The sequence below is a fragment of the Martes martes genome, assembly GCF_963455335.1.
Source record: "Martes martes genome assembly, chromosome: 18".
Taxonomy (NCBI): domain Eukaryota; kingdom Metazoa; phylum Chordata; class Mammalia; order Carnivora; family Mustelidae; genus Martes; species Martes martes.
The window spans coordinates 33,962,514-33,981,269 of NC_137906.1; the positions used below are offsets into that span (position 1 = coordinate 33,962,514).

General features: G+C 45.9%; 1 protein-coding gene across 2 annotated transcripts in view; it reads right to left on the reverse strand.

The window, feature by feature from the left end:
- HAPSTR1 (HUWE1 associated protein modifying stress responses) overlaps positions 1 to 16,336 on the reverse strand; it is a 28,023-nt gene extending 11,687 nt beyond the window's left edge. For both annotated transcript variants that reach the window (XM_080830000.1, XM_080830001.1), the window contains exons 1-3: positions 15,976 to 16,336; positions 15,240 to 15,320; positions 3,350 to 3,625 (exon numbers count right to left, since the gene is read on the reverse strand). In XM_080830000.1, coding sequence (XP_080686126.1) covers positions 3,350 to 3,625; positions 15,240 to 15,320; positions 15,976 to 16,201 — 583 coding nt within the window. In that variant the 5' untranslated portion in view covers positions 16,202 to 16,336. The remainder of the gene's footprint in view (positions 1 to 3,349; positions 3,626 to 15,239; positions 15,321 to 15,975) is intronic.
- Positions 16,337 to 18,756: the final 2,420 nt, after the last annotated feature.

Here is an 18,756-nt window from a genome sequence, read left to right on the forward strand (position 1 = left end):
ATCCCACGCTCCTGGGATCGAGTTCCACAATAGGCTCCTTGCTCAGGGGGGAGCCTGCTTCTCCCTCTGCCTGCTCTACCTGCTGCTCCTCCTCCTTATGCTGACAAATAAATAAAATCTTTAAAAAAAAAAAAGTCGTGGGGAATGTAAGCTCAATCAGTGGAAGAGCCTGAAGGGAAAAAAATCGAGGCTGAAAGAACATACTAAGGAAAAAAAAAAACAAAAGGAAAGTTCCACATGAGAAAGAAAGGATGCCTAAGAGGTAGAATCAGAAAGGGAGATGGAGAACCACAGAACAGTCCAGAGGATTTTAGGTCCATGTGAAATCGTCTATTACATTAAAAAAAAGGTAGCAGGTAGTATTCAGCACTTGGAAACTTTTTGATGTTCTTATTTTAAGACAAGGATTAAAAAGGCAAGGACAAAAATCAGTTTATAGCACACGCTTATGTATTTCTCGGACTTCCTGCTTAATTTACTATCCAGATGACTAGATCTCATGGTACACAGGAAAAAAAGCAACCCATATTGGAGACGAGTGCCAAAATAAAGAGCTGGATTATAGTCTTTAAACCTCAGTAACCAGAAGATTTGACTGTAACTGATAACCACTGATATATGTATGACTGAAACTGCGTTAACTCCTAGGCTGATGAGGTACTAATCAGAAGATCTTACTCATTACCACACCCTCAGTGTCTACAGGAAATAAATGCTAAGTATCTTATACCTTTGTCATTTTTCTTCAAATAAAATGTGTAATTTAGGTGTATGTAGGTGTGTTTGATACAGGAGAGTACTTAGAGGAGCCGATTAAGAAAAACTATGGGGGTGGGTGCCTGAGTGGCTCAGTCAGTCGGGCGGCTGCCTTCAGCTCAGGTCATAATCTCAGGGTCCTGGGATTGAGCCCCAAATCAGGCTCCCTGCTCAGTGGGGAGCCTGCTTCTCCCTCTGCCTCTGCCTACTTGTGCTCTGTCAAAATAAATAAATAAAACCTTTAAAAAGAAAAGAAAAACTATGGGGGAAAACTGCCCTCTCATAAAAAGGGGTAGGATGATATGACCTCCTATACTCGTGTTTGCTGTTTAAAAACTTAGTAAGTATACTTCAATATGTAACTCTTTTCCTATGTCCCCCTTCCTTGTAGGCCAAAATCTCATGAATTTAGACTCTCCTTCCAATGCAGATCCCTAAGAACTTCAATATGACTTCAACTACATTTCACAGATCTGGCTAAGCAATTATATGCAAAACTAAACTGGCAAGAATGTACTCCACTGAAGATGTCTCCAAATACATTTTAGGAGATCTGGACAGCTTTCACTTCAATTTAGACTATCCAATAATTGAGATCACAAGGACACCTGGTTACAAAGTTGGTCATTAATCTGCCTTACAATTTAGTCAACAATGGCCTATCATGAGAAATCATTCAAATCACTTTAAACACCCAAACCAGACTAGCATTCTCCTCAATAGACTGATGTTCTCTAAAACAACTAAGCGCAAAACTTGGTGTAATTTATGTTTCTGTATACTCTTCCAAGGGGCCATATAACCTGACCACTACAGGAATTCAGCGTAGGAACCTTACGACTAAGAGTACACAGAGTCTCCAGTATATGGTACTCGAAGTCTATTAAAGGGAAAGGTTATTTGCCTACACAGCTACATCATTAAACTTTCTTGACCCTCACAATTTAAATGCAAGTCAAGATCATGAAGTCTCTTCTTAAAACCATTGTTTTAGTAAATCCAAAAATTCACAAAATGACAAATTACAAGCTGAACAGTCAAAAGAAAAGGTGGGGGGGCCAAGGGAGACCTGGCACTTTTTACAAGGTATACAACTGCACTAAGATTTCGTAACAGGAGTGGCATCTGGGTATCTTAAAACTATCTTCTCAAGTATAGTATGATACAGAAAAAAGAAACTTAAATGAGAGAGGTATGGAATGAATCATAAAAACACCTGATGATAAAGAAAATCAGAATGCTTAGAGACAACCACATCCAGCCCTACTGTGCGCAGACAGGCCAGTCACCTGACACTATATACACTTCCAGTCATTTGTTCCAAACTTAATGGTAAAAGAGGTGAACTCTGGAACTGATTAAGAACAGATCGAACTTGTTTTTGCCTGAGTTTGAGAAGTTCTAATGGCATGACTATTCCCCTATATTAGAAACAGCCATCAATCCTAAGTACTGTATCCACACATCAGGGACTTTCCTGCAATAAATGTTTTGTGTTTTTAACTTAAAACTATCAGGAGGATAAAACATTTTTTTCCAACCCCACGATCTGAATAGGGTTTTAGGTAAGAATCAGGGTCCGCCAAAGAGAACAAGAAATCTGTACAAGCCTTAAAGCTTCAAGGATATAAAAACCCTCTGCATTTATATCCCACCCTTTTTAATACCAGGTTACTTAGTTTTAGATCACCTATACTATGGCCCAGAAATGTTCACTTTTAACAGGCCTCCTGACCTAACTCACTAATTACTTCTCTCCTTTTAGTTATGTGCATCATGCACGTTTCCTGTTCAGTTCCAACTAAGTCTCAATACTTCATTGTTCTTTTATTAAACGTATAAATGCATTAAATGTCAAGTAAGTACCTCTTCCAGGTCTACCTATAAATCTGTATTAGAGAGGATCAAACAGCAGCAGCTTGTTGACTACACACCCCAGGCTTCTCCCGTAATACTTAAAGCCTTTAGCCAAGAAGGCCTTCTTATGGCCTGGGGAGATGGTGATTAAGACTGTCCTGACAGTCCTGACTATCAAGCAAGGACCTAAGGGACAACAGATGTCAAGGAAAGTCACTTATTCTTACATCTGTCCATTCCCACTTGGGTCATCAACTCTCACCCTTTTAGGCACACTCAGTAACTCAGAGGGTCAAAGGGAGTTCCCGTAAGAACAGCCCAACAATTACCTGCCTCATCTGCCTGCCACTGACCAGACTCTCATGGCAGTCAGAAATGTACTAGAATTCTTAAGACACAAGAACTTCCTCTTTGACTCAGAATAGCAAGAAAACATGTACAACAATAAGTATAAAGCAGTAAGGTCTAATCAACGTTGCAAAAGATTCTGTTGTTGTGACACTGATAAGCTCAAACTAGCTTTCTAAAAACATTTTTTAGGATGGGCTAACTAACATTCAAAAATTGCCCACGTTACGTTCTTAGCTTACATTCTACTTAAACATTTCTAGAGCACGTAGTTACTATAATAGACAAAACACAGACAATAAATCTGGACCTAAACCTAAATGTGAAAATGGGTCCACAGGCACACTCTTAACCATTTTTCCAAAGAAATATGTTTAAACGGCTTTACCATGCAGAGCTATGGCTTCCCGGAAGGGTTGCAAATCAGTCTCTACAGATGAGCTAGTTTCCGTTGAAGTAGCTCGGTTAGGGGACACTACAGTCAGTCTTGGGGGAGCTCTAGAGTTTCGTGGTGGAGGAACTTTTCCACACAGGAAGCTGATCAAATCTTCTCTACGAATAGTTCTTCTGCGCTTTTTAACCCAAGCCAACACATCCTTATTGCGTCGCTGATAGCCAATCTGAATTCCAATATCAAAACTTCGCTGATGAGTATCCACGCTTTCTGTTAGAGAAAAAAGAACAAGAAAAAAAGAGACATAACGATCAGTAGAGCCAGGATCCATTCTTCTCTAAAACAAAACCACGTGACAAGTTAAACAAAATGAGTATCATGAAGTATATGGGGTTCTCAAATCTTAACGGTAATCCATTAAACTAAACTGTATTTCTTCCCTGTTTGAAGTGTTACACATGGTATTTAATCTTAATGGTCCAAATTCAGAGTTAAAACATCACGAAGTCCTAGAGCTTCTGCCTTGTTCTTTAAAAAAACAAATAAAAATTAACTTTTTAAGGTTTATTTATTTAAGTGATCTCTACACCCAATATGGGATTTCAACTTACAACCCTGAGATCAAGAGTTGCATGCTCTTCTGACTGACCCAGCCAGGTGCCCCCCAAAAACACTGATTTTGAACAGAAAAGGGGGACTATTTCTTGTTAGCCAAGTTACCATTTTTAAAATGCTATTCCCTTAAAAATCTTGCTAAGCTTAATCTAACTAAGCTAGCTTGTTTAATAATACTGACGGGTAAATTATTAAATGTCTATCAGTACTATACGCTGCTTCACCTGAGAAAAAAGGTAGTTAAGAAGACACGGAGGGGAACACCTAGATGGCTCAGCAGTAGAGCATGTGGCTGTTGACTTTGGGGTCATGAGTTCGAGATTGACACTGGGTGTAAAGATTGCTCAAATTTAAAAAACAAAACAAAACAACAACAACAAAAAAAACCCCTTGAAAGTGGTACAAGGGTTCCCCCATTGCAAAAAGGGAACAGCTACTGAGCAACTCTAGCAAGGTCAAAGAATATACACAAGACCTAAAATTGTGCTCCAAAGTCTGTGGTTATTAACCACTAAGCTCTACTCGCCTGCAGAAACCAGAATTCTCACAATTAATCCTAAGCAGGAGCATCATATCATTCAACAGATGACTACATACTACACATCACTCAGGCCACCTGCATTTACCGTATCATTTTGGGGATGGTGCACTCCTACTGACAGGTTCAGCACCAAGAACTGGGAACACACTGAAGGCAGCAGCCAACATTTTAGAAACGAAGAGGAAAAATTAATTCTAACTCAACACCAAAAGCAAACAGCACAGTGCAAAGAGTCATTCATTTCCCTTCATATACTTTCTTTGTGCTTCCAGTTGCCAACAGTTTCCCATAACTCAGTCACTCCTGAAAGACCTGCCTTAAAAATTTCTCAGACTGGCCTCCCAGTCTCCCTGTAAATAAATACTACCCCTGTATATATGGAACCCACATTTTCAGTAAATGATTCCTGACCTACTGGGAAATTTAAGTCACTGCCATTTATTTTTAGTTGAACTGCTAAGCTCACAGAAACTCAAAAGTATACCTTTAATGACATTAAAGACAACGTTCTATCTATCCCTGGCCTTTTTTAAGAGCAAGAATTTTTCTGTAGCATAAAGAATCATTCCTCTGTTACTTTTCTGGGCCATGATTTTTTTTTTAATTCCTTATCTGAAACACATAACTCAGAAAGGGAAAGGAATAACCAACAGAGTTGTGTTCCAGAAGCACAATAATCCAGTACAGAGGATCCCAAGCTGCATGAATTTGCATTATTAAGCAAGAGTGCAGGAGAGCAGCACAAGCAGAACTTTATCAGAAGGCCTATTCCTTAGATGATCAGTCCTTATTGCCGAAAACTTTTCCAAACAAAAAAATGGAAAACGTTGTCTATGGGAGCACTCTTAAGATTTTTTTTTTTTTTAATTTGAGAGAGAGAGATCACAAGTAGGCAGAGAGGCAGGCAGGCAGAGAGTGGGGCGGGGTGGTGGTGGGGGGAAGCAGGCTCCCCACTGAGCAGAGAGCCTGATGCAGGGCCCGATCTCAGGGTCCTGGGAGCGGAAGGCAGAGGTTTAACCCACTGAGCCACCCAGGCACCCCTGGGAGCACTCTTAAAAACAGTCAACTTGGTAACAACTTTGAGAACTGGATTATTCTTATTCTAAAGACATAAAAAGCAAATGTGGGAATGAAGTAATTTCTCCACTTTCTCATTACTAGAATAATGGTCAAATTACAAAGTGAACCAATGACTTCTGATTTATCTGATTTATCAGTTCATCACAAACAAAGCAAGCATAAACTCCATTTTAAAACAGTGGCAGCCTGAGTGGCTCAGTCATTAGGCTTAGATCATGATCCCAGGGTCCTGGGATGGAGCCCCTCATCGGCCTCCCTGCTTAGCAGGAAGCCTGCTTCTCTCTCTCCCACTCCCCCTGCTTGTGTACCCTCTCTCAATGTGTCTCTCCCTGTCAAATAAATAAAATCTTTAAAAAAAGGGGGGGTAAGTAACATTGGGGCACCTGGGTGACTCAGTGAGGCCACCTTCTGCCTTCAGCTCAGGTCATGATGTCAGGGTCCCTGCTCAGTGGGGAGTCTACTTCTCCCTTGCCCTCTACCCCTGCCCCCCCAACTTGTGCTCTCTGTCTCTAATAAATAAATTTTTTTTAAAAGGTAAATGATGGGGCACCTGGGTGGCTCAGTGGGTTAAAGCCTCTGCCTTCGGCTCAGGTCATGATCCCGGGGTCCTGGGATCGAGCCCCGCATCGGGCTCTCTGCTCAGCAGGGAGCCTGCTTCCTCCTCTCTCTCTGCTTGCCTCTCTGCCTACCTGTCATCTCTGTCTGTCAAATAAATAAATAAAATCTTTTAAAAAATAAAAAAATAGGGACGCCTGGGTGGCTCAGATGGTTGGGCGGCTGCCTTCGGCTCAGGTCATGATCCCAGCGTCCTGGGATCGAGTCCCGCATCGGGCTCCTTGCTTGGCGGGGAGCCTGCTTCTCTGTCTGCTTCTGTCTGCCTGTGCTCGCTCGCTCTCTCTCTCTAACAAATAAATAAATTTAAAAAAAAATTTTTTTAAATAAAAAAATAAAAAATTAAAAAAGGTAAATGACATTTAAGAGTATAATATAGCACTTTCCAATCTCTTAAAGACTTCGATAAAGGCAACCTTAGGAGTAGATAAGCTCAACATGACCTTGGTAAAGCTGTATCTAGAAGAGTGATTTTGAAAGAGCTCGAAGCATTTGAAGAGAAATCAAAGCTGTGAGCAAAACCCACAGCACCAGAGAAAGGAGAAATGTGAAGTGTGAACGTTGAAGCAACCAGGCTTCAACAAAACTGCCCCACCTGAAAGAACTGTTACACTCAAACTTGTAAGTGGAGAAGCAGGTTCCAAACAGAATGACCAAGGAAATTTTGTTTTTCAAGAACCAGATGGAAGGAGGCCCAGAACTCTAAGTAGAGAGGGAAAACACTGGAGGGACAGAAGGACTACAAGAAACAGGTCTGAAGCAGGTCTGTGCAGCGTAAAGCCAAGATGAAGCGGGCATGTAAATACATGGCTGCCAAACCAGACGACAAAACCTCCTCCCTCGACTGAATGCAGAACTCAAGAGCCGAAGGGAGAGGGCCACCTGAGGCAGTTTTTTAAAGAACTGACAATCCAGGGAAGAAAGTTGCTGCATTTTGCTTTGAGGACAAAAGGAGTTCCAAAAATCAGATCTGCAAGGGCCTGAGGCTTTTTTTTTTTTTTTAAAGCAGGCTCCACACCCTAAAGTGGGGGTTGAACTCATGACCTGAAATCAAGAGTCACATGGTCTACAGACTGAGCCAGCCAGGCACCCCTGAGGGAGAGCCTGATGCTTCAATCACAGATTTGAACAAAGCAGGAAAATGCAATATTCAGTGGTTTACATGAAAGACCGTTATCTAAGTAAGCTGTGATGCTCTTTTATTAAAATTTACACAACTTGGGCGCCCGGGTGGCTCAGCTGGTTAAGTGACTGCCTTCAGCTCAGGTCATGATCCCGGAGTCCCGGATCAGATCGAGTCCCCAGATGGGATGGAGTCCCGCATGGGGCTCCCAGCAACATGGGGAGTCTGCTTCTCCCTCTGACCCTCTCCCCTCTCATGCTCTCTCTCAAATAAACATATAAACTCTTTAAAAAATAAAATTTATGCAACTAAAAAAAATTTTTTTATGTGACTGACCAATCATTTCCTCTCAGAAATTCTGAGCAAATCTGAACATGAGAACCAACCAAGAACAAACCAAGTATCAGGTATTCCACAAACAGACTTTTACAGATTAGAAAGTACAGAAGAGAAAAGCAGACAGGACATTTAAGGTCTTCAGGTACCTACTTCGGCACTGCCTGGGCAAGATTTGGTTTTATACCATTTACAGCATATCCTGAAAGCCAAATCAATAACCTTACCACCCCCCATTAATCCAATTTCAGTTATTTCCCTATAGAGAAAATCTCATGTTGACACAAAAGCATTTCAAACACATTCCTTGCATTTAGGAGTTTAAACAGTTAAGTGGTTGAAAATAAAATCCTCCTATCAAACAGGAGAGATGTGAATACGTACTGGAGAATCTTAGGCATGACTATGCTAGATTTTAATGTAATCACAGGCTGATTAAGTGTACAGCAGCACAATAAACACAAACAAGGATGGCTTTTTCAAGGCTCTCTGCCAAAAACTACCCGGAATACAACTGAACCTTGACAAATAGACATCCAAATTCTAGAAATGCAGAGCACAGAAACTGTGGGGACAGTCTTATGTCCAAAATTATTTTACTGAAGCCAAAGCCACTGTAAACAGGGCCATAAGTTTGAAGGTTAGGCAAACCCCAAGGGCATCAAAATGTCAATCTAACCTTTAAGCACAACAGTCACTTCCCTATTCAGGAAACAAACTGACGCAAACAAGTCACAGTAGATGTCCCATGTTTCTTATGTTTTTAAAAAAAAACTTTTTGCGGGGCACTTGGGTGGCTCAGTCGTTAAGCGTCTGCCTTTGGCTCAGGTCTTGATCCCAGGGTCCTGGGATCGAGCCCCACACTGGGCTCCCTGCTAGGCAAGAAGTCTGTCTCTCCCTCTCCCACTCCCTCTGCCTGCTTGTGTTCCCCTCTCTCACTGTGTCTCTGTCAAATAAATAAAAATCTTAAACAAACAAACAAACAAAAACTGTTTTTGTATAAGCAGCTGAAATGGAATTCCAGATTTTTAGAAGTCTAATCCTCTAACCACTGGCAGGGGACAACAGGCACAGAATCACCTAATTTCTGAGACGGAGACCAAATGTACAGCTTTCTTACATGATACACAAACAAGATTAATCCAATTTCACTATGTATAGCTTCTGATACAATCCTTTTGAGCTGGCCAGAGCAGACATCCCAATTTCTTAAACAAGGAACTGGAACTGAGAGGCTCAAATGGCCTTGCCCCAAGTTAGGTAAGTGACAGAGTTTCTTCTATAAGGTAGTTCTTCCCCAAAACAAGAGAAACTATACCCCATCCTCCTTAGAAGACCTATAAACTGTAAGAGCACACTGCAGATCAAAGCAACATTTCAAAAAAAATACTAATGACTACAAAATATTTGAACTCAGAAATTCAATTTGCATTAACTAGTCATCCAGTCTGCCACAGGGGAAAAAAGTATTAAAAGTGTTTCATTAGAAACAAAGATTTGAATTACAGGCAAAATAAAACCATTTTCCAACTGTTTTGAGAAACAACTCATGCATTCCCCAGCAATGAAGTATTGGAAAGCAGGCACCAACTTCCACTATTTAGATAATTACTTAATTTTCACCTAGCACACACAGAAGGACAGGAGCCAGAAAAGAAATGTATGTAGTAACCCCATGTGCCCGGCATCCAATCCTCATCCCCCCTTCTCCTAAAGGTACTTCCAAATTTGTTTGGATAGCTCTGGGGTGAGCTTCCTCCACATTCAAAGGGTGGAACAAATGGTTTAGTCCGAATCTAATCTGCATTGCCCCAGACAGTAGCTAGGATACTGGTTCTGAGTAAGCATGTGACCCAATTCTGGCCAAGAGACTACAGAGCAGGACAGTTTGACGCACTGACTGAAGCCAATCCTACCCTTGGCCTTCGAGTCGAAGAGAAGCCAATCCATGTTCACACCAGTGAAGCCTGCCTGACTTGTACTTTCTGCTTACCTGCAATCAAAACATCCTTTTACAGAAAAGTTATGCAGAAGACAATGTCTTCTACAAAAACTTACACAATCTACAAATGATGTTCTGAATGAATGAGGCCACTGTTCCTTATATAGCGAAAGTTAAAGAATAATACTTAAGGGATGCCTGGGTGGCGCAGTGGGTTAAGTTCCTGCGGTCAGCTCAGATCATGATCCAGGGGTTTTGGGATGGACTTCCACATTGGGCTCCCTGCTCAGTGAGGAGCCTGCTTCTCGTCTCCCTCTGCTGCTCCCCCTGCTTGTGCTCTTTCTCCCTCTATCAAATAAATAAATAAAATCTTAAAAAAAAAAAAAACTTGAGATTTAGAGTTTCTAATTATAATCCATACTAAGGTGTTCCGAACAAAGTCTCAAAGTTCAGTATTTTTTTTTTTTTTTTTTTTTGCAAAAAGGAGGGTCACAAACCAGATCCACAAAGTCAAATTTTAAAAGAGATGAAATTCCGGGGGACCTGGGTGGCTCAGTGGGTTAAGCCTCTGCCTTTGGCTCAGGTCATGACCTCAGGGTCCTGGGATCAAGTCCCACCATCGGGACCTCTCCTCAGCAGGGAGCCTGCTTCCCCCTCCCTCTCTGCCTACTTGTGATCTCTGTCAAATAAATAAATAAAATCTTTAAAAAAAAAAAAAGATTAAATTCCACTATCTCCAGGTGGAACATGCTTTCTCTGACCATTTGTTTATATAGGCCAATCATTCACCACCAAGCCCACAAATTTTCAGCACGTCCTGCTCAGTTTCACTTTACCTACAGTCTAAGATGGCCATGCTGAAGTAAGACAGCATGTTATAAAGGGATGTGGCATCAAGAGGCCTCAAAAACAAGGACTTAAATAAAAGGCATCATACCATTTTTCTCACCTGGCAATTCTATTTAACCTTTAGGGAAAGATGAAGAAAGAAAGCACCGCACCACAAAACTTATTTCAACACAAGAAGAAACACAAAGACAAAAAATGACCTAGAATTTCTTCCTTTCATCTTAAGGACTGCCCATAGCCAGAAATACCTGGAAAGCAGAATTTAAACACCAACAAGATCAAGCACTTGGAATACTCACCACACACAATCACTAAACTCAGATCTTGTCCTCTAAGCCTGAGAGAACGAAGGAGCACCATAGTGCGGTATCTTGCTCCACCATCTGCCTCCAGGACCACACAGCTAAGTAATAACAGGCCAGAACCAGAATTCAAACAATCTAGCAGCAGATGCCATTCTAACAATGCTGGCCTCCTTCAAGCACTGCTAGAGTACAGATCTTCCCTGGGCACATGCTGGTCAGGGAGAGAACCAGGAACATCTTTCACACACACAGTATCAACAGAAAGCTCTCAACAGGAGCGCCTGGGTGGCTCAGTGGGTTAAAGCCTCTGCCTTCGGCTCAGGTCACAGTCCCAGGGTCCTGATCGAGCCCCGAGTTGGGCTCTCTGCTCAGCAGGGAGCCTGCTTCCCTTTCTCTCTCTCCGCCTGCCTCTCTGCCTACTTGTGATCTGTCTGTCAAATGAATAAATAAAATCTTAAAAAAAAAAAAAAAAAGCTCTCAACATATGTAATAGTACTGCTCAACATGCAATGAAGGTCTCAAATGCAGTTATTAAAAGTGGAGACAAGGGCGTCTGGCTGGTTCAGTCGGTAAAGCATTTTGACTCTCAATCTCAGGGCCGTGAGTTCAAGCACCACGATGGATATAGAGCTTACTTTAAGAAAAAATAAAATTAAATTAAAATTATTTTTTAGTAAGTAGTTAATTAAAGTGGAGGCAAAGAAATGGAGCTAACCATAAAACAAAAGTCAAAGAAGAAAAAAACATCAAAAACCTGAGAGAACAGGGGCACCTGGGTGGCTCAGTCCGTTGAGTGTCTGCCTTCAGCTCAGGTCATGATCCTGGGGTCCTGGGATCGAGTCCCACATCAGACTCCCTGCTGGCTTCTCCCTCTCCTTCTGCCCCTTTCCCTGCTCGTTCTCCCTCTCTCTCTCAAATAAATAAATAAATTATTTAAAAAAAAAAAAAAAACCTGAGAGAACAAACCATTAGGGATGTGCTGAGAAGTGACCCTGGGGGATGTGATCAAACACTGGGTCAAGGACGCTGGTAAAGAGGTAAGGCACCAGCACCCACCTCAGGCAGACCACTGGGGCTCCCAAGATAGCCTTGTCCCAGAGGACAACCACCAGTCCAACCTCTCTTCTGAGCAAGGAACCCCAAACAGAAGGAAGTTAGCATTACACAAGGAGAACAATTCCTTAATGAGGAGTCTGGAGACAAAGATTACAAGTGGCGCCCAGGAAAATGAAAGGAGGGGGCTTTAAAAGGCAAACCAGTAGGTGTGGTCAAGTATTTCCCAGGTAAGCATGAATCTGGGCTAAATTAAAACCAACTCAGTAACTTTTCACTCCCCTCTTCAGTTGCAGATATCAAAAAATGTACTAGGCCAGGAATAGAACGTAACTGAAAACTAAACAAACATCACCCTTTTTAGATCTACCAAATCAAGGTAGAAACAAGAACCAGCAACAAGACTTTTTCCTCCCCTTTCCAAAAGAGGATACCAAAGTCTTGTCCTACAACACAGAGTAGCAAGAACCCACACTCCATATTTTGCTGAATTCTGTCCACACTGAGAGACAACTCACTCTCCTCCACACCCTCCGAGCCAAACCAAAATGACTGAGCCTTAGACTTTTCAAAAGCACAAGAGCAATCAAAAGGGGCCCTCAGCTAGGCTTTTACCTCCAATCTGAACTTCCTATGTGTTCCCTTTAGGAGCTATCAAAAACCTGGTAGAAGTGCCAACCTCTCCCCAGTCTGCAGAACAAGCCAGTTTTAGCTTGCCAGTTAAGTGTATAATCAGACAAAAATACAGAAGCACTGCCCTTTAAAGAGATCCCATCCCCTCCAAATCTCCCCCCTTGTAAATTATACCTAAATATTTAATCAGAGCTATGAACAATAATTTAGATTTACCACTACACTTAATGCTGCATGCACTGGTGACACTACCTTGCTAACTATACTGGTTCTATTTAAGGTATCTAATTAATCCTACAGCTGTAGTCCTGTTCTCCAAAGGCTTCACCCTGAAAAAGAGGAAGGTGAGTATCTCTGCAGAGCATTACCTCTTTCCTTTCAATCAGGTAGGAGTATGTTGCTACACTACCAAATTCCACAAACCACAACTTACTTTTCCTACCAGATAAAAAAGGATGCATTTACTTTTAACAAAAACAGGATATAAAATAACACCAGTTCTAACAATCTAACACATCTGCAGTAACAAGAACATTTATTTCCATTTTTAAAAAAATGAATGTCTCAGGGCGCCTGGGTGGCTCAGTTGTTGGGTGTCTGCCTTCGGCTCGGGTCATGGGCCCAGGGTCCTGGGATCGGGCCCCGCATCGGGCTCCCTGCTCAGTGGGAAGCCTGCTTCTCCCTCTCCCACTTCCCCTGCTTGTGTTCCCTCTCTTGCTGCGTCTCTGTCAAATGAATGGATAGAATCTTTAAATTTAAAAAAACTGAATGTCTCTCTCATTAAATCTTCTGAACAAAAAAAAACGAATAAATTATAAAAAGCAATTTCAAATCAAGCAATCCGTTTTTGGGATTATTTCAGAGTTCAGCTTCTAAACCCATCTCTTATATGAAGCACTAAACTGTCAGCTTTAGTCCTAAAAAGATAACATTATAACAGCACAAAACAGCACCAAAAATTAAACAGAAAATCTAAAGGATGTTCATGTTTTTGTATGGCCTAGGCAAAGAGAGGCATACAAAAGCCACCAAAAATGGTGCCATCCCCACCTTCAAAAAAAATAAATTGCAACAAACAAATGGATAAACTGTAGCACCACACACAGAACAGAATGCTACTCAGACCAAACAAACAACACTGGGGTCGGGGAGAGGGCCAAAATGGACACTGAGTTATTAACACCTGCAGCATGAACTCCATGGATCCATCTCAGAAACACGGGAAGTTCATGAAGCCGGGCACAAAAGACTATGCCATAAGGCTCTATTCATGACTTTATGGAAACAGGAAACCATACATACAACAATCACATCAGTGGTGCCAGGGGCTTGGGTTGGAGATAGATGCTCTATGCCGTCACAGTATATGTCTCTCAAATTCAAGCTATGATTCTTAAAATGGTGATTATACGGTATCCAAATTATACTCCAAGAAATGAGTCTCTAAAACAAGTTTTAACTATTATTCCAAATTCTCTGGATGAAACCAAGAGACAATTCAGACAATGCTGAAGACCCTCAAGAACTGATAGATGTTAATTTACTCAAGAGCCAAAATTTAAGGAACTCAGCTACATAAAATCAAAGTTGACCACTGGGGCACCATCTGTGTTTCCCGTTTCTCACAGCGCTAGACTATGAGTTCCTCCTTCCCTAAAAATCAACATTCTATTCACCAGTTTCACTTTATGTTTTCAAATTACTAACCCAAAAAACTGCAAATTCCAACCACGATGTCTCACAATAATGTATTCTTCCTATAGAATGCTGCCATTATTTGCACATTCTTAGGCAAAAATAAGAATACCAGAAGGTGCTCCACAGCTTGTTTTATCTTGTTTTGATCATTTTGAAATGCACTAAGTCCATTACTGTTAAACGCAGCTTCTCCCAAGTTTGAAAGCATTTGATTTAATTACATTTTTACTAAGACTAACAGTCAAATTCAAATCCTTTCTCCACAGACACCCTGTCCCTAAGAAGCATCAAATCCAAATTTCCAAATCTTCAAAATCCAAAGCCGTGGTTACTGAGAGCACAAAAAACAAGAACACTTACTTACATATCTTCACGTCATGGGGAGGGGTGAGGATTAGCTCCAGAAAAACACTACCATAAAACACAAATCTATCAAGGCAAACTCTGATCACACATTTCCTGCCAACAATATACAATCAGATATGCAGTAGTTTTGAAAGCAAACACTTGAAGTTGCTAGGAAGAGCAGTATGTTAATATGCACAGATTATTCCAATCAGCTCGTTTTCAGCGCACTTAAATGCTACGAAAATACCTTGGTCTAAGCTGCCTAACTCAAGACTCTTTTCCGGGAAGTGCTCACCTCCCTGTGGCACCATAAACTCTCTTCCCTGGGTGCCCTCGTCGTGAGAAGCAGCAGGCCTCGCCGGTCTCCCAGCTCAGGGCTTCTCAACCCCCGCACTACCGACACTTGGGGCGACACTTGGGGCGGGGGAGCCTGTCTTGTGCCAGGCAGGATATTCAGCAGCCCCCTCTTAGGGATGACATTCAAAACTGCCCCCAGTGTCAAACGCGCCCGGGGGTGGGGGGCGGAGAGGGTCAAACGCCGCGGCTGAGATGCAGGGATATAAGAGACCATCCCGGGAGTTCTCAACCTACAAAGTACTTGGGGCACTTGGTGGCTGGACTCCGCAGCAGCAAGGACTCCGGCAGTCTGGATCCGGGGAAGGGTGTCCAATACCCTCGCAGCGCAGGGCTCAAACCCTGACGCAAGCTGCCCTTCCCCTTAGCCGGCAATGCAGCAAGGTTATCTTTACCTTTATAGAGGTTGGTGACGGCGGTGGCTGCGTTTTGGAAGGGGACCCAGAGAGAAAGTCCTGGCTGCTGACACACTCGGTCTGAAAAAGCGGAGGAAGGAGAAAAAAACACAAAAGACACAGAAAGAGAGACAGAGAGACACACAGAGAAAGAAGATGTTATTTGGGCGTCAATCACTTCGGAACGGCCATATTAGGTTTCGCCATTTTGTTCCAGGGCTTCAGGATCCCACACTCAACTGCGAGAACGGCAGGAAAAGGGTCGCGGCGGGAGCAAGGGGGAGCCGCGGGGCCCAGAGGCGCAACCCCGGGTCCGACCGCGGCCGAGGAAGGCGCCCCCTCCCAGTCCCCGCCCCGAGGCCGGCTTCGGGCACAATGGGCCGGCCCCGCCGCCTCCCTTCGCCATTTTGTGACCTGGGGCCCCTCCCCTCCCCTCCCGGCCCGGGGGGCGCCAGCAGCCGGGCCTCAACCGCGGGCAGGCCCCCGAGAGCGGCCCCAAACGGGAGCGCCCCCCAAGCCGGCCCCCCGCTCGGCCGCGGCCGCCCGCCGGGCCCGCCCCCCGCGCCGCCATCTTGTGGGGAGGGGGCGACGGGGCGGCGGGGGCGAGAAGGCCCGGCCCGGCCGGCGGGTGGGCGGCCGCCCTCGGGGTTCTCCGCCGACCCGCCGACCCCGAGGCGCGGCGGCGGCGGCGGCGGCGGGGCGGCGGCAGCGGCAAGATGGCGGCGGCGGGCCTCACCTTTGTAGAGCTGGGCCACGGCGGTGGCCGAGTTCTGGAAGAGGTGCCACAGCTTCTGCTGCTTGTGCTCGGGCTGCGCGGCGGCCGCCGCCTCCTCTTGCAGCTCGGGGGACAGCTGCTCGTCCTGCTCGGCCTCAGCCAGGCACTGCCGCTCCCACTTAGAGAACCAGTGCTCCGGCCCGTGCTCCTGGATCTCGGCCTCGCCCTCCTCCTTCCGCTCCTCCATCCTCCGCGGCCTCCCGCGGCCTCGCCGCCGCCGCCGCCGCGTCCTCCTCAGGCGGGGCCCCCGCGGGAGCGTCGTCGTCGAGCGGCCCGGCGGCGGGGCCCAGCGGCCGGCGGCGGCTCCTCGAGGCGGCCCAGGCCTCCTGCACCCCGACGGCCTGCGAGACCCGCCCCGCGGCCCCGCGCTGTCCGGGACGACCCCCGCCCCGGGCCTCCCCACCCCCGGGCCCCGCCGAAGGTCGCCGCGGCCTGGACGACCGCCGCCGCCCCTCGCCTTGCCGGCCTGAGCCTGTCTACCGCCCACCCATGGCGCCGCGGCCCCACTAGGGCCGCCGCCGCTGACCGCCGAGCCCTCCGCAAAGCCCGGCCTGCGCCGCCGAGCCCACCCCGAAGACTGAGGAACGTCGTCGTCGCCGCCGCCGTCGACGCCTCTGCGGCTGCTGGTCCCCGCCCTCCCCCGCCCACATGCTGACTGGGGAAGCACCGCCCACTCGGCCTCGGCTCCCCTGCCCGGTTGGGGCGCGCCCGCTCCGAGCGCCCTCATTGGTCCAATCCGACCGGTTCCGCGTGCCGGCCTCTGAACACAGCACCGTGATTGGCTTACCGTCCTGTCTGCCTGACGTAACCAATGGGCGGGGGGAAGGGAGCGTGTGTCAGGAAGGATGGAAAAGGAGGGGGAGGAGTTGACAGTGGTTGCGTCCAAGCCAACCAAAGGAAAAAAAAAAAAACAGAAAAAGATAAAAGGCACGCATGCGCAGTGGTTGCTTCCCCCCCCCCCGCAGGGCGTCGAGTGACGGTCACGTGACCCGGCCCAGCGACCGCGCCCCGCGGGGTCTTTTCAGGCGCTTCCTGGCAACAGGGGCCCCAGAATTAAGTCGGGCCACCGCGCCCTGGGGGTGTCTGGGGTGGCAGTCCGCTCGCCCCAGTTCCTTGGGCTCCAAAACGGGTAGGGGCGTAGAGAAAGAATAAAACGGCCAAGTCGGCAGAGTGCGTCCTCCATCTGTTTATTTCAGAGCCCCATTTCTCGGATGGGCAAGTTGGGCTTCCGAGCCCCAAGAAAAACTTTCAAGTGGCGAGGCTAGCGGCCCTTCCTGCGGCCCGCTGCCCTTCGGGGAGTGCGTCCCGCGACGCGGCCATCCGCCCGATCCGGAGGCCGCCAGCCAAGCGGAGCGCAGGAGCGGACGCCCCGGCTAGGGTGGCGACCCCCAACCTGTCCGGAGGAGCACACTCCGGGGCCACGTGTGCCCGTCTGCATCACGCGCCAGCCCCCGCCTCCCCAGTCGGAACCCGCGTGGCCATGCGGGGTGGACCGCCCGGCCTCCCGTTAACCCGTGCCGCGCGGTGGCCCCGTCACCCCTGCGGCTCGGGGCCGCCGGAAGAAGCCGCCACGCCAACGAGTGATGACCGCACAGAGGCAAAACCGGCCCTCCAGATGCTGGCGGGAGCAGGAGCCACCCAGGGCCTGCAGAAGCTGGCCGGGGTACCACCTCCCAGGAGCTACCACAGCGAGCTCCTGCAAAGTACGGTGGCTTTAAAGCTGTCACTTCTGGACTCAAATGTGACCTCCTCGTTAGGGCCTACGACTCCCTGTGGGACCTGGGCCCGCCCCCTCCGTGTTCATCTCACGCCATCCTCTGCTTGGCTCGTGCTGCCCAGTCACACTGGCCTTCTTTCTGTCTCCCCAGGACACCAAGCTCTTCTCTGCCTCAAGGCCTTTGCTCTCACGGTACACACTCTCCCTCTAGAATCTTCCCTCTCAATTCTCAAGGCTCTGTGCAAATGGCCTATAAGCCCTTGTCATACCAGCCTTATTAAAGTAGAGCGTTCCATACTCCTATTGCCTGGTTTTATTTTTTCATACCCTGAATCACTACCTGAAATGACCCTACTATTGATGTGTTTACTTATAACTCTTTTGTCACTAAAAAATAACTTATCGGACAGCAGAATCTTGGCAGTCTTGTTCCTGGCTGAATCTTAAAAAGATTGGTAAATAGGGTATAGGAAGAAATGGGGTTAGAGGCCACCCCAGAAAGGATATGCCAGGCAATAGTAGGAGTTATGGGGGAACCCCCAGTTCCTCAGACAACCAGAGTGGGAGCTGTGGGCTGTGCACTTTGTCCATCCAGTATCAGAGGCACACAGCCTAGGGTTTACCTATTTTGTAAATGCACTACAAAAACACAATCTGTTGACTCTATAATATGAAAAGAAATATTTTTTTCTGGAGTGTCTGGATGGCTTAGTCCATTAAGTGTCTGCATGTTGCTCAGCCCATGATCTCCAGGGCCTGGGATCAGCCCTGCATTGGGCTCCCTGCTCAGCGGGGAACCTGCTTCTCTCTCTCTCTCTCTCTCTCTGCTCCTCTGCCCTGCTTGTGTGCTCTCTCTCTCAAATAAATAAATCTGTAAAATCTAAATTAAGTTTTAAAAATCTTTTTCAAAAAAAGTTTTTTCAATAATGATTACAATAGAAAAACATCTGAAAATCTGTCACTTTTATGGAAAAAAAAAGTTTAATCTGAGTGCATTTTCACAGAGATTTTTCTGAGACCTGCCA